The 14,915-nt window shown below is 43.2% G+C and overlaps 1 protein-coding gene across 5 annotated transcripts in view; it reads left to right on the top strand.

Annotated features, from left to right (window-relative positions):
- LOC121442593 (OTU domain-containing protein 5) overlaps positions 1-14,915 on the top strand; it is a 30,772-nt gene that overhangs the window by 4,446 nt on the left and 11,411 nt on the right. For 4 of the 5 annotated variants that reach the window (XM_041644189.1, XM_041644186.1, XM_041644190.1 and 1 more), the window contains one exon: positions 7,857-7,950. In XM_041644189.1, coding sequence (XP_041500123.1) covers positions 7,857-7,950 — 94 coding nt within the window. The remainder of the gene's footprint in view (positions 1-7,856; positions 7,951-14,915) is intronic. The other variant, XM_041644188.1, reaches the window with a different exon arrangement.

Below are 14,915 nucleotides of genomic sequence, written 5' to 3'. Positions count from 1 at the left end.
CTTTGTTTTTGGGGTTTCAAAGCTCCTTATACCTGAAGTTGATAGTGAATAATAGGTGTTCTTTGAAGAGGAGCTTCTTTTTCTTCCTTACTTCTTCCCCAGTCATAGAGGTTTGATGAGTAGGATTTGGTATGAGGCTTAACGATAATGGGTGGCAATGTTGTAGCCAGCTATGAAGTTCCACAGTTGTATGTGGAAAGAATTTGGGATTTGGAGCCAGGTAGGCTTGATTTCAAACTCTAGTGTTAACTGTTGAACTGGTTTTATGATTGTAGAACTCACATTTTAGGGCAAAAAATTCATGAGGGTTATTAGAGTATAAATATCTTAACCATCTTGGCTGGTTCTTTTTGCTCAGGGTGAATATTTTGCCCCAGTACCATCTTGTTTTCTTCCCAAGAGGCTTTGTCCGTCAATAGGATCCATCTCTTCACATTTAGAAGCTTGCCCACCTGGAATTGGGTGGTTGGCTGGTAAGGAAGCAGCATGTGGTCTCTGACCTGGCAACATGGATCTGAGTCCTTTTTCTATATTAAACTTTTCTGTGGTCTTTGCAGAGTTCCCTTTCAGGGTCTTTCATTCTTTCTTTCTCTCTCCATTTTTTTTCTAGACAGGGTTTCTCTGGGTAGCTCTGGATGTCCTGGAACTCACTCTGTAGACCAGGCTGGCCTCCAACTCAGAGTTCTGCCTGCCTTTGCCTCCTAGGTATTAAGATTAAAGGAATTCACTACCACACCCGGCTTGGATCTTGATTTCTCTACCTATTAAATAGGTAGTGATGAGGAGAGTGGTTGGACTCATTGCTTTGAAGATAGTTATAATCTTGCCTTTAATTTCCTGTTTTACACTCTTCTGTCCTTTATGGAATTTTATGTGGGAGCCTTGACTCTGCAGATGTTAACCTTTTAGCAGATGTGCTATAATGTTGCAGCCAGTGTTGAACTTCTTTCTTCCTGGTAGATGCTGTAGGTTCTTTGGTGGTTTTGTGTTTAACAGTTTTATTGTGATGAAACTCATGTACACAGTTTTCTGAATGTGATGGCTAATACCTATATTCCCATCATTTGGGAAACTGAGGCAAGAGGATTGCCAAGAGTTTGACACCAGCCTGAGCTATAGTGTTGAGATTTTAAGATAGCCAAAATAAAAAGTGTACAATTTAATGGTTTTCAAGAAATCCATAGAATCGTACTTCTGTCATCAGTCAGCTTTAGAATGTTTTTTTTTTTAATGTCATAGAACCCTTTATACCTTTTAACCCCTACCCCCAATTCCTTCATCTCTTTCCAGCCCCTGGCAACCCACTAATTTGTCTGGACTGATCAACTATTCTGACACAAGCAGAGCAGAATCATATAGTGATGTAGTCCTTGTAATTTTCCTTTTTTTTTTTTTTTTTTAGTTAGCCTGTATTCCAGGCACATACATGGGATAGCATATATCAGTACTTTGTTTTTATCACCAAATAATAGGATCTTGGGTTTTTTAGTCCCTCAGTGGTCCAGGAACAGGTTGGAGGGGGGTCTTTCTCTTTCTTCTATTTTGGTGGGCTTGTGTGGGTCTTGAGAAGCAGTATGTCCGTGTTTCTCATTGGATAGATTGCCGGTGTTTATTACCCCTGGAGCAGGGCCAGTGTTCCTGAGTGTTTCGGGTGAGGGGGTGGTGTTGGCTCCGAGCTTGCTGGGACAAAGCTGGGAGGCCTGGAATACTAAACACCTCTTGGCCATGGGCGCTGAGAAGACATCTGTCCAATGCCGTTGCCATCCTTTCCTGCACCCTTCCCCCTTTATTGGCAGCTCTTTTACCCACAGGCTGGGTCAGCAACTTCCCAGGCTGAGAGGGAGGATTCCAGACCCCTACTGCTTTTTAATTTTAACCCCCTCTTTAGGTAGGTGGATGGTGCAGAATGGGAGCCATGCTATGTTGTCTGACAGCCACAAAGTTCTAGAGCTCACATACCAAAGGGTTACTACAAGGAGGATGTATTAATGGCCTTTGGCTGTTACGACAAATAACTGGACTGTGGCTTAGAACAACAGGTATCTTCCGCTTCAGTTTTGGTGGTCAGAAATTTAAAATGGGTTTCACTAGGCCAAAATCAAGGTGTCGGTACTTACTGAGCATCCTCCAGGGGGTCTAGGAGAGAATCTAGACCTTTTCAGCTTCTGATAACTGCATCACTCCAATCTCTGCCTCTGTCTTTACATTGCTTTCTCTATGTGTATGTGTGTGGTTTTCTTTTCTGTATTAAATCTCCTTTCTCTCTAAAGACAGTTGTATTAGTTACTTTTCTGGTGACAAAAGCAACTTAAACTGGGCAGTGGTGGCTCACATTTTTATTTTTATTTTTTTATTTATTTTTTTTAAAGATTTTTTATGTATTCAGTGTTCTGCCTGCATGTTATTCTTGCAGGTTAGAAGAGGGCACCAAAGCTCATTGCAGATGGTTGTGAGCACATGTGGTTGCTGGGAATTGAACTCAGGACCTTTGGAAGAGCAGGCAATGCTCTTAGCCACTGAGCCATCTCTCCAGCCCCCTGGCTCACGTTTTTAATCCCAGCACTCAGGAGACAGGGACTGACAGTTCTCTGTGAGTTCAAGGCCAATCTGGTCTACAGAGTGAGTTCTAGGATATCCAGAGCTCAAAACCCTGTCTCAAAAACAAAAACAAAAACAAAAAAAAAACCAAGGAAGAGAAGAGTTTATTGTTTATTGTAACTTACAGTTTGAGGGGATATAGTGAGTCTGGTGGCAGGAGTGTGGGGCAGCTGGTCTCATTGTGTCTGCAGTCAGGAAGCAGGGAGGGAGATGAGTGGTAGTATTCAGTTAACTTTCTCCTTTTCCCCTTTTATTCAGCACAGGACCCCAAGCCCATGAAATGATGTCATCCCTCCAAGGCACACCAAGATGTGTGTTTCCTAGGGAATTTTAAACTTCTTTGAATTGACAGTGAGGTACCCAAACCTGTTAATTTTAAATATTAATGTTTTACTCTTTTATCTTGAGATGGCTGTAAGGCATTGAGGACCAGAAGTAAAGCAATACAATGGCACTGAGCAAACATTCCCATTCCAGAAGAGAGGAATAGGGATGTGTTAGCAAGGAAAGATTAGATGAAAGCCAGACTGAAACTGCAGTTGATGACACCATATGTATCCAACAAGCTTGGTAGTTGTACCCCTCAGCTCTGATGCTTTGGCTGTATGTAGCTCTATCTTGAGTCAGTTTTACTCCATGTCTAAAGCTTTCCTTGGCTGATGTTTCTGGCATCTCCAATATACTTGAGGTCACCATTGCAAGTTGGCATCACCTCCATAACTTCATAAAATGGCTTCTTGGGGCCTTATTGCAGGAAATCTGACCCTGCCACACATTACCTGGTTTCATTGGCTTTCTGAAACCTTGGTGGAAGACTGTATGTACACCTCTCTAGAGTGTTTTCTGCATTTTATGGTAGAGCAGCAGTTCTCAGTCTGTAGGTTCTGACCCCTTTAGGGGTCACATATCAGATATCCTGCATATCTGATTTATAACCATAGCAAAATTACAGTTATGAAGTAGCATTGAAAATAATTTTATGGTTGGGGTCACCACAACATGAGGAACTGTATTAAAGGGTTGCAGCATTAGGAAGGTTGAGAACCACTGGTCTAGAAACTGCTTTTTGGGCATTATCCTTTCAAATAATGTTTTTCAACCTAGTTTTCAGTTTTATAGCCTGGAGCCTTTCCTAGGTAGGGTCTTTTCCTCGATACCATATAGAGTTTAAGATTTTCCTTAATTGCACAAATTTCATTACACTTCTAGCTCCTTTTCTTGTCAAACTGTGTGTTTATGTCCTTAACTTTTTAAGATTTTTTTATTATGTATACAGGGTTCTTCCTGCATGTATCCTACAGTACAGAAGAGGCACCAGATCTTATTACAGATGGTTGTGAGCCACCATATGGTTGCTGGGAATTGAACTCAGGACCTCTGGAATAGTAGCCAGTGTTCTTTACCTCTGAGCCATCTCTCCAGCCGCCTGTCCTTAAATTTTTTTGAGGCAGAATCTTACATAGCCAAGGCTGACTCTGAACTGCTGAGTCTCTTGGCTCTATCTCCCAAGCATTAGAATTATAAACATGAGCCACTATAGCCAGTTAAAACTTAAACCTGGTTGATGCTCTTTTCTTCACCAGACTGTACCCTTTCCATGTCTTATATGTTTTGTGCTTTCTCAATAGATTAATGCAATAAGTAATGACCATAGTAAGTAGTAAGTATACTACAGCCTAGAGGTTATGCTGACTTCAGATTTCCTCCAAGCAACTTAGCTCTTAACTTTTGAATTCAGCCTCACTCAAATGATCAGGTGGGCAGAAATGAGCCAGATTATTTTGCCAGAAGGTAAAACGGCCTTTAGTCCTTGTACCTAGCTGAGATCTTCTTGACCAGGACAGTATTGTTCACATTTTTGTCTGTAGTCTTTTATTCCACATTCCCACCAGAATATGCTGTTAAGCTTTACTTCAGCACTCAATCAAACCCTTCCAAATTCTTCCTGCAAACCACCTCCAGATGCCTACAGATTTGTGTGATCAGGTATTCACAGCAGTGGCTCCACTTCTGGGTATCAACTTTATTACTTTTCTCTTGTTGCTGTAACAATACCTGACATGAGGTTTATCTTGGAGATACAGTTCATCACAGTGGGCAAGGCATGGCAGTGGGGAATATGAGGCTGGTCATGTTGTGTCAGGGAAGTAAAGAATACTGATGTTCAACTTGTTTTTTCCTTTTGCCCTTTTTATTCAGCCCGAGACTCCAGCCTGTGTGATCATGGTGGTGATGTAAACCTATGTGAGAACTTCCTGAAGGAGAGCATTGTCCAGTCCTTTTGCAAAGGACACTATCTCTAGATAGGGAGAGACTCTCTGCTCCAGGTTTGGCCTTGAACTTGTAAAGTTCAGGGTTTGTGACTTGATCTTTTCAGGTCAGGACATCAATGCCAATTAAACCTACTGGTTGTTAACTATTTTCCAGCACTCCAGTACTTCCTAAACATTTTCTTCCCAAAGTGGGAGAGGGATGGAAAGAGAGTTAGAAGTTAGAGCCCTAGCATTTTAAAATGGGTACTAAGGCCAGTGATTGCTTAGTGGTCCATCCTCTAGATGCAGGCCTAGATGACATTTAGTTCTTTAGGACCTACACCCCACTTATGCAAAAGGACTGTCTGTTCAGGTTTCCTTTAGTTTTAGGGACAAGCGAGAATTCCCCCAGGACTTGCTGCCAGGTGTGTGTCACTGCTCATGGCACATACTGTGTTGCTGCTATACTACTAGACTTTGCTAGTACCCAAACCGTAGTTCCTTTCTGCCTTTGTAAGATGTGGATAATGCTTCCTGCCACTTGGGTTGTGGTGAGGACAATTAAATGAGGTCACCTTTGTATCTGGTACCTGGCATGGGGCAAAGCACTCAGCTAATATGAGTTCATCCTTCCTGTCTTCCCTGCATAGCTGCCTAGTCTTGCTTGTATCTTTGCTCTGCTGTACACATTGCCAGGCTCTGACCATCTCTGATGCTTAGAGGCAGAAATGACTTTCTCATCCAGTTATCAGGCATTTCTGGAGGTTTTGGGGTATTAATACTTAACTCAAGCGCCAGCCTTAATGTCAGAGTAAGGTCTCTTTCCGTTTCATAAAAGCAAGGGAGTGTTCATCTGTTTTGCAGTGCCACTCATATTGTGTGTAGTCATTGTCTATTTCTCTGCCCCTCCCCTAGTTTATCAAGACAGAGACAAATCTCTTTCATTTTTCAGTCCTCTCACTGTCCAGTTTATGGTGACTCATATTTTGGGAGATGATTAACTAGAAGCCCCATTTCTCCCCTCATCCTTTTTTCTATCTTCCTCCCATATTTGGGAGGATGCTGTTCTCCCTCTTAACTCTCCCCTTTATCAGGTGTGGAGTTAGAGTTAGAAGTTCCTCTTCTGGAAACCCCTTGATGGTCTAGGCTTTGTGGTTCTGGGAAATGGCTGACAGTGTGAGCAAGGATGAACTTGGAGTAACTAGCTAGTATACTAGTGCACAGACTCCAGGGTGGGAGGAGCACCTGGGCTACTGGAAGGTTGTGCATAAACAGGTGTGTTTGTGCTGCCCAGGGAAGCACATTAAAGGCTTATAGGTGCGTTTGTCATCTCTGCAAATGAAGCCACACCTTCCTGATGTGGTGGGACCTGAGGGTGAGGCTGGCTAGGTCTTCTCTTGTCCTTCTTCATTCTCTGTCAAGCCACCACCTAAGACTTTCTGAGGGTATCTCTATTGTACATCATCTCTTTATGCTGGTCTCTTCTCTTTTATGTTTAGTAACCACTAAACCAGTATATGTTATTACAGAGCCTCTTTAGGTCCTGACTAAAGTCCTGAGTTCTTGACAGATGTGTCAAGTACATCAAATGCTTCCCATGTTTATAGCTGGTATGACAAGCTTAGGCAGCTTCCTACAACCAGGAAACAGTACAGTAATGAAGCTGGCTGGGTTGAAAACCAGGGCTTTTTTACAGATCGCGTTCCAGGACAGCCAGGACCTCACAGAGAACCCTGTCTCCAACAATCAATAACAACAGAAGAAAACCAGGTCTTTAAACCTCCAGTTACTGTGCCCACTCTGCCAGAGAGCTCTCCTGTTTTTTTATGGGATGGAGTATACCCATTGCCTGTAGTGGGGTACAAAAATGGCCCTTTTAGCAGGGATCCTATAAGTTCCTCAGTAGGGTAATGCCCCCTAGGAATAGGCTTCACATTCTGTTGTACAGCCCTGTTGCTGGGTCAGGCTGTCTGCTTCTGGCAACCAGTAGAGGGCAGGAGGAGCCTGAGAAAGATCTGCTTCTGCTTCATTTTGAAATGGAAATGTCTTAAGCTGTCAAGGTCATTACTATTATTTTAATTTGGAGGTATGAGTTTGTATAGGTTCACTTAACCAAACCTTTGGGATCAAATGTAATTTGGAATTTAGAAACTATTCAGAATTTGGCAAAGTCTCCTGGTGTTTATACTTTGATTATATAATACTTTAGCAGAGGTTAGAGCAGTACCTCAGGATCACATGCCTGAATGTTTCTTTGTGACAGTGTTTCAGTCTTCACCCTCAAGTAGGCCATCTGGTTGTATGTCAGTTCTCTTCAGGTTATGATGGGACATTAGATTAAGACTTTGGGATTTCTGTATTGTTTGAAGTCCCTTGATGTTTAAAACATTTAGGGATTTGGAATTTTAGATGAAGAATAGTGAATCTTATTGGGAAAGGAGGTTAAGAAAAATCACCTATAGCATAGCATGAATACTTAGGATTATATTTTATTGTCTACTTTTTTCCATTTTGTACTATACATATGTAGAGACTTGTGTAAATGTACATGTAAGTGTATTTGGACACACTTGATATCATAGTTGGCTCACTTTCTGCCTTACAAAATATATTTTAGAATTTCCCAGATGTTTATAGGCTTCTTTAGCATCTTCCCTGAGTGAACTTGATAGAGAACCACATTCTTCATTTAAGGACTTAGGGGGTCCAGGCCTCTGGCTGCCTGGGCCAGGTCTTGCAATATCTAGAGCAGGGATCTGAAAGCAGATGAAGTTTCTATTTCTAGGGGATCTGGGACCTCTCTGGGATTAAGTCTTGTTCTTGTCCAGTGACTGAATCTCTTGCATTTTGGTTACAGAGTAGTCAAGAAGGGCTGTGAATTTCCCAGTATCCTTTTTTGCCAATCATCAGGCCTCTCAGGAATTGAGGACAGGATCCTGGGGAAGAGGTACAGGCTTCCCTGGGTATGGGTTTTCCCTGTTGCTGACCTCCCACTGTTTCCTCCAGCAGGAACACTGGTTTGAAAAGGCCTTACGGGACAAGAAAGGCTTCATCATCAAACAGATGAAGGAGGATGGTGCCTGTTTATTCCGGGCTGTAGGTGAGTCTCTGCCTTGGTCCTGCGGGCTGTGGGGCTTTAAAGATACCTCTGAGCTGTGTCCCTGTTGTCAGCAGCCCCTGAGACAGAATTTCAGCAGAGTTAACTAGTTGGTATTTTAGGATAGCCAGGCATGAACCTAATGTTAGCGTTTGGCCTCTTGTCATAGATTGTGTTGAGTGAATAATAACAGCAATAGTAGTGATAAAGTGACATCACTTAGAGACTTAACACTACTGGAAACCCATCCATCCATCTATCCATGTTTTTGTTTGTTTTTGAGACAGGGTTCTCTGCATGTAGTCTTGGCTGCCCTGTAAATCATACTAGCCTTGAACCTAGAGATCAGCCTACCTCTGCCTCCCAAGTGCTGGGATTAAAGGGTTGAGCAGTCACCACCTGGCATGGAAACCCCAGCACCCCCCGCCCCTTTTCTTTGTTTTTCAGGATAGGGTTTCTCTGTGTAGCTCTGGAGCCTGCCATGGAACTCAACTCTGTAGACCAAGTTGGCCTCGAACTCAGAGATCCAACTGTCTCTGCCTTCCGAGTGCTGGGATTAAAGGTGTGCGCCACCGCCTGGCCTGGAAACCCTTTTATTATCCCACAGTGTAGGTGAATGTGGGGACTGATGTTGCTTCTACTTGTCAGATGAGAAAGGTGTCTCAGAAGTGGGAAGTGGCTTGCCTAGGGTTACACAAAAAGTATGTGGTAGTCAGGATTTTATATCTAGGTTAACCATATTACGTTGTCACTTTGGTATGTAAGAGTTTGTACCCAGAGTTTTCTGTGGTGTGGTGTGGTGTGTTGGGGAAGGTCTCTATTCTGTGTTTGTGCTTGTGCCTCTTTTGTGAAACTGGGCATGTTGAAGCACGCCCTTAATCCCAGCATGCAGGAGGCAGAGGCAGGTGGATCTCAGTGAGTTCAAGGTCAGCCTGGTCTATGTAGCGTGTTACAAGCCAGCCAAGTATATTTTGTCTTGTTTAAAAAAAAAAAACCTAGATCTTTATAGGTTTCTATATTAGGGTTTTTTTTTCTTTTACCTTGCACAAAAGTAGAGAAAATAGTGAGCCCTTTCAGACTCTTCATCTAGCTTCAAAAAGTCATTAACACAGCTGGGTGGGGGTTGCACAAACCTTTAATCTGGGAGGCAGACATGGGCAGATCTCCGTGAGTTCGAGGCCAGCCTGTCTACAGAGCAAGTTCCAGGACAGCGAGGACTGTTACACAGAGAAACCCTATCTCAAAAAAAGAAACCACACACACACACACTCATTAACACACAGATAGATAGCCTTACTTTATAACTACCCTGCCCACTCTTTCTCACTTCCCTGAAGCAGTGTTTTTACAGTACAACTTAACACAGGATCATTTCATTCATAAATATTTCTGTTGTTTTTTGGTTTTCGAGGCAGGGTTTCTCTGTAGCTTTGGAGCCTGTCCTGGAACTCTGTAACCCAGGCTGTCCTCGAACTCACAGAGACCTGTCTACCTCTGCCTCCCAAGTGCTAGGATTAAAGGCGTGAGCCACCACCACCTGGCTTCTGTATGTTTCTTTAACAGATGTGTCTGTATTGGTTTCTTTTTTTTTTTTTTTTTTTTTTTTTTTTTTTTTTTAAATATTTATTTATTAATTTATTGTGTATGCAATATTATGTCTGTGTGTATGTCTGCAGGCCAGAAGAGGGCACCAGACCCCATTACAGATGGTTGTGAGCCACCATGTGGTTGCCGGGAATTGAACTCAGGACCTTTGGAAGAGCAGGCAATGCTCTTAACCGCTGAGCCATCTCTCCAGCCCTGTATTGGTTTCTGTACAGCTGTCAAAACTAGAAAAATTCTTTTTTTTTGAGACAGTCTCACTCTCTAGTCCAAGGTAACCTGAAACTTGGAATAATCCTGTTTCAGCCTCCTAAGAGCTAAGATTATAAGTGTGAGACACTATTTACAGCTAAGAATTAGTAATTTTTTTTTCAAGATTTATTTGTTATGTATACAGTGTTCTACCTGCATGTATACCTGCATGACAGAAGAGGGCACCAAATCCCATTATAGATGTTTGGTAAGTTACCTTGTGGTTACTAGGAATTGAACTCAGGGCCTTAACCTCTGAGCTATCTCTCCAGCCACCAAGAATTAGTCATTTTTTGAGACTGGGTCTCTGTTAGTCCTGGCTGTTCGGTCTGTGTAGACCAGGTTGGACCCAAACTTTGAGATCCACCTGCTTCTGCCTCCCAAGTGCTGGGATTATAGACATGTACTACTGTGCCAGGGTGGAATTAATAATTTCTAAATATTGTCTACTAAGCCTGAGCTAGATCTTTGAGTCCCTTGTGGCTATGAATCTTTGTCCAAACGAGTAAATGTGAAATCTCATACCAACTTGAAGGGAGACAGGAGTGTGACCTGTTCTCTTCCCGCACCAGAGGTTCTGTCTTCCAGGGAAAATTGCTGGGAAGCCAAAGATTTGACTTTTAGTTCTGGCCCAGTTTATAACTGCTGTGTGGCTCTTAGACTGTTTTCTGATCTGTGAAATGGTGGTGGTCCCAAGGACTCCTTGAGTTCTTTCTAGGTCTGTTTTTAGTTTCTGGATGACCCTCATGTCTGTTATAAGCTATACTGGATCAGGTACCACTCCTGGGCAAGTGATTCTTCTTTCTGGACCCTCTTTTATTAGCTGGAGAATTGATTAAAGGATTCTACTGTTCTGGCTTGATTTGCTTTGGTAAATCCCTTAATGCTTGATACATAATAAGTTTTTTTTTTTTTTTTTTTTTTTTTTTGGTTTTTCGAGACAGGGTTTCTCTGTAGCTTTGGAGCCTGTCCTGGAACTCCCTTTGTAGACCAGGCTGGTCTCGAACTCACAGAGATCCGCCTGTCTCTGCCTCCCGAGTGCTGGGATTAAAGGCGTGCGCCACCACTGCCCGGCGATACATAATAAGTTATCATGGAACAGTAGCACTAGTATTCTCAGTTGTGCCCCAGAGCCAGAAATATTTGTGGGATGGATTGACAAATGGCTGCTCACCCTCTACCAAGCAGAGACTATTCAGAAAATGGTGTCTGTTAATTGAGAGGACAATCCTAACTTTTCCTACTCTCTAGTTTGAAGTCATCTTCTCCCTGGACTACTCACTAGAGAAAGAACTTGCTTTGGAGGTATCTTGGGGATAAAGGGAAGGCAGAGAATGAAAAGGTGAGGAGGACCTAGTAGTTTCTAGGCCCTGTATTAACCTCAGGCTGGATGGAGGAGAGGCAAGATTACTGTTGGGCATATGGGTTCATGCTCACTGAAGAAGCTTGGGGCTCTTGAGGACCTGGTATGAATAGTACCTCACATCAAGAGCAATTTTTGTATGTATGTGTCTGTCTATCTAGCTCCCCCCTCCTCAATTGGGGCCTTCCAGTAAGGGGCCCAAGCACACAGGAAGAGCTGACCACAGCAGGTTAAAAGGCCTTTCCTTATCAGCACTATGGCTACACATTTCCCCTGACTGGGCTGCCCTCAGCTTTTCTCTGTAAAACCTCAAGTCCTATGGCCTCTCCCCTGAAGTACATGGTCCCTGGTCTCTAGGCCTCCTAGAGGTTTCCCTGGTGCAGAGTACACAATATGTGTGCCGGGGAAGGGGACTTTGTCCCCAGGCTTTCTGCTGTCCCCCTGTTTCTAGCCTAGCTTATACAGGGACAGATGGTCATCACCTTAGGCTTTGTACCAGGGCTTGCAGGCTTTAACTTCCTACCATGTATTAAATAGTGAAGGGAACATGTAATGGAGAGTTGGACTTGAGTGACTTGCCCACGTATATGGCACTTTGTTGTTGTTTCCCTGACCCTACTGTGTGCCATACATTCATCTGTGTGCTTCAGGCCCTCCTGAAAATTTTGGATCATTATCCCATGAAATAGAATCAGTTGAAGGTCTGAAAAGACGGCAGAAGGTATTAGCTCAGTAGTGGAGCTTTTGCCTAGCATTCAGGAGACCCTGGGTTTGATGCCCAGCACTACCAGGGATAGAAAGGGAAGTGACAATGGTAGAGTTTGCATGGAGGCATTTAGGTGTTCAAAGAATACACAGGAGGCCCCAGGGTGTTGATTGACCCTTTCACCTAAGACCATCAGAAAACACAGATATTTACAGTATAATTCATAACAGCAAAATTAGTTATGAAGTAGCAACAAAATAATTCTATGGTTAGGGAGCGGTCACCACAACATGAGGAACTGTGTTAAAGGGTCACAGCATTAGGAAGGTTGAGAACCACTGATCTAGCTTCTTAGTTTGTCTGTTCTTTGACATCTCTGGACTTTCCTTCTTCCAGCTAGAATTTATTCTTCCATTCTTTTTTTTTTTTTTTAAAGATTTTATTTATTTATTTATTATGTATACAACATTCTGCCTGCCTGAAGAGGGCGCCAGATCTCATTACAGATGGTTGTGAGCCACCATGTGGTTGCTGGGAATTGAACTCAGGACCTTCGGAAGAGCAGCCAGTGCTCTTAACCACTGAGCCATCTCTCCAGCCCTATTCTTCCATTCTTGAGAATCTTAGGCAGGTGGTTTTCTGCCCTTTGTTTTACCACTGACATTCTGACAACACTTTTGAACCAGTATCAATTGCTTGTACCCGTTTCTCCCTGGCACCTCTTCCTAGAGATTTATGAGCATCAGTGAACTCTTGGGTGTATGTGGGTATCCTATGATCCACCTTGCCCCTGCTGTGCTCAGATAACCTCCTCTTAGAAACTTAAGTCTCACTCCCTTTTCCTCCATTTGGGTTCGACTCAGCAGAAACATCTAGCCCTGGCCATGGCAGTGGTGCTGGCCTTTGGGCCAAGTAGAAGCCACATAGGGGTGTCTGCATGGACTTCAGGAGAGAGTAGCTAGAGCTTTGTGTTATAGCCCAGAAATATTATCCAGACCCATGTCTCTGGTTGTTCTGGACTTGGAACATGGATCATCAACATTGGGAAGGATGGCTGTTAGGTAATTTTTTTTTTTTTTTTTTGATTTTTGAGACAGGGTTTCTCTGTGGCTTTGGAGCCTGTCCTGGAACTAGCTCTGTAGACCAGGCTGGTCTCGAACTCACAGAGATCTGCCTGCCTCTGCCTCCCAAGTGCTGGGATTAAAGGCGTGCGCCACCACCGCCCGGCTTGTTAGGTAATTTTTTAAGATTTTGCTTTTTATTATTGTTTATTTTTTGGAGCAGACCTAGCCCAGTCTAGCCTGGAACTTTCTTGGTTGACCAGGTGGCCTTGGGCCTTGAACTTGTGATGCTCTTTGTGTCTCAACCTCCTGAGTATTGGAATTGCAGACATATTGATGTCGTGGTTTGTAACTTAATTTTGACAGGTTTTTCTTTTTGTTTTTGTTTTTTTGAGACAGGGTTTTTCTTTGTAGCCCTGACTGTCCTGAATCTCACTCTGTAGACCAGGCTGGCCTCAAACTCAAGAGAGCCTTCTGACTCTGGCCTCCCCTGTGCTGGGATTAAAGGCATGTGCCACCACCTTTTGGCCTTAGATTTGACAACTTTATAAAATGAGTAACTAAGGCCTCACCATAAAGCCAGGACCCTGTCTTATGTAGGTCACTCAACCAATGTCAGAACAGCAGTGTTTGCGATTATATCAAGACACAGGAGATTTCTCTGTGCTATTTCCTGTACACCTGTCTCCATTGACCTCTCTCTGTTCAGCATCTTTGTGTTTTCCCATTTCCTCTTGGGAATCCTCAAGCAAAAAAGCATATACCTCAGATTGGATCTGAGGTCATGTGTCTTGTGCATAGTTTGTACCCAGTGGAACAGTTGGGAATGCAATACCATTGTTGGTTGATAGATGGGTAGGACCTTTTCCTCACTCCTTTTTCATCAGTGGGGCCAGGGCTCCCACAGGAGCAGAAGGACAGTGGAGATCTACTGTTGCTCCTTGCTGCTGTGTGTACCCATGTTTGTGTGGTTTGTTTTTAGGTTCTCCACAAAAACCAAGCTTCCTTTATTAAACATACCATATTGTGTGTGTGTGTGTATGTGTGTGTGTGTGTGTGTGTGTGTTTGTATACAACATAGTATGTTTACATGGTATGTGTGGGCAAATGCAGGTTGTTTTGTTTTTGTTTTTCAAGCATTTTAGGGATCCTGAAGAAAAAGGACTTCTGCAGGCAGTAGAGGAGAAGGATGAAAGAAGTTTGTTAGAGATGTTGGTCATTCCTCTCCCACCTATCCCTAGCAAAGGCTGGGAAGGAAGTGGCATGGCTTCCTGAGTATGCAGTCTCACATCTTGTTTAGGTTTCAGTTTTTCCTGATTGGTGACAAGAATATATATTCACAGTATGCTGTGGTTTTGTGTTGTGGAGTTGGTCATGTGGGTATTTAGTCTCAAAGATTTCAGTCTTTTGAAGGCCCTACAGGCTTCATGTGGGTACATATGTGTGCTTCTATGTGAGTATCTTTGTATGTTCAGAGAAAGCAAAGCAGTATGGTGTGTGGGGAGGAAGGTTCGTGTTGAATCTAGAGAAGTGTGGTGTGCGGTCCCTGATACTTGTTATCTCTGCTCAGTTACAGGCCTTTCCCTTGTTTCAAGTCATTCCTTGTGCTAGCAGGGAAACTGACGTCTAGGATCAGGCCTAGCCCTAGGAAAATAAGGTGGCTGTGAGACATGAGATGGAGTGTGGGAACGTCACTTGGGACCAGGTGTTGGTGCCTTTCCATCTTTGACACCAAATATGTGAGAAATATGTGATCCTGAACTAGCTATGCTATTTCTATATCAGTGCCTCCCCCATCTTGTGTAACTTTTGTTTTTTTTGTTTGTTTGTTTTGTTTTTTTGGTGAGGATCAAATGAGTTTGAAAAGTCTGTAATAGAACTAATTAATGATCTTACTGTACTGAGAACTTGTGAGTCCTGCGTAGAAAGGGGACAGAGGTAGAGTATAGTGGGGGACCCCCTTCCAGCTGGACCCTGGAAGAAG

Source organism: Microtus oregoni, unplaced genomic scaffold (genome assembly GCF_018167655.1).
Source record: "Microtus oregoni isolate MIOR12 unplaced genomic scaffold, Mior012 000092F_001, whole genome shotgun sequence".
NCBI classification, from domain to species: Eukaryota; Metazoa; Chordata; class Mammalia; order Rodentia; family Cricetidae; genus Microtus; species Microtus oregoni.
The sequence above is the reverse complement of the archived record's forward strand: the minus strand, read 5'-3'. Positions and strand labels throughout refer to the sequence as shown.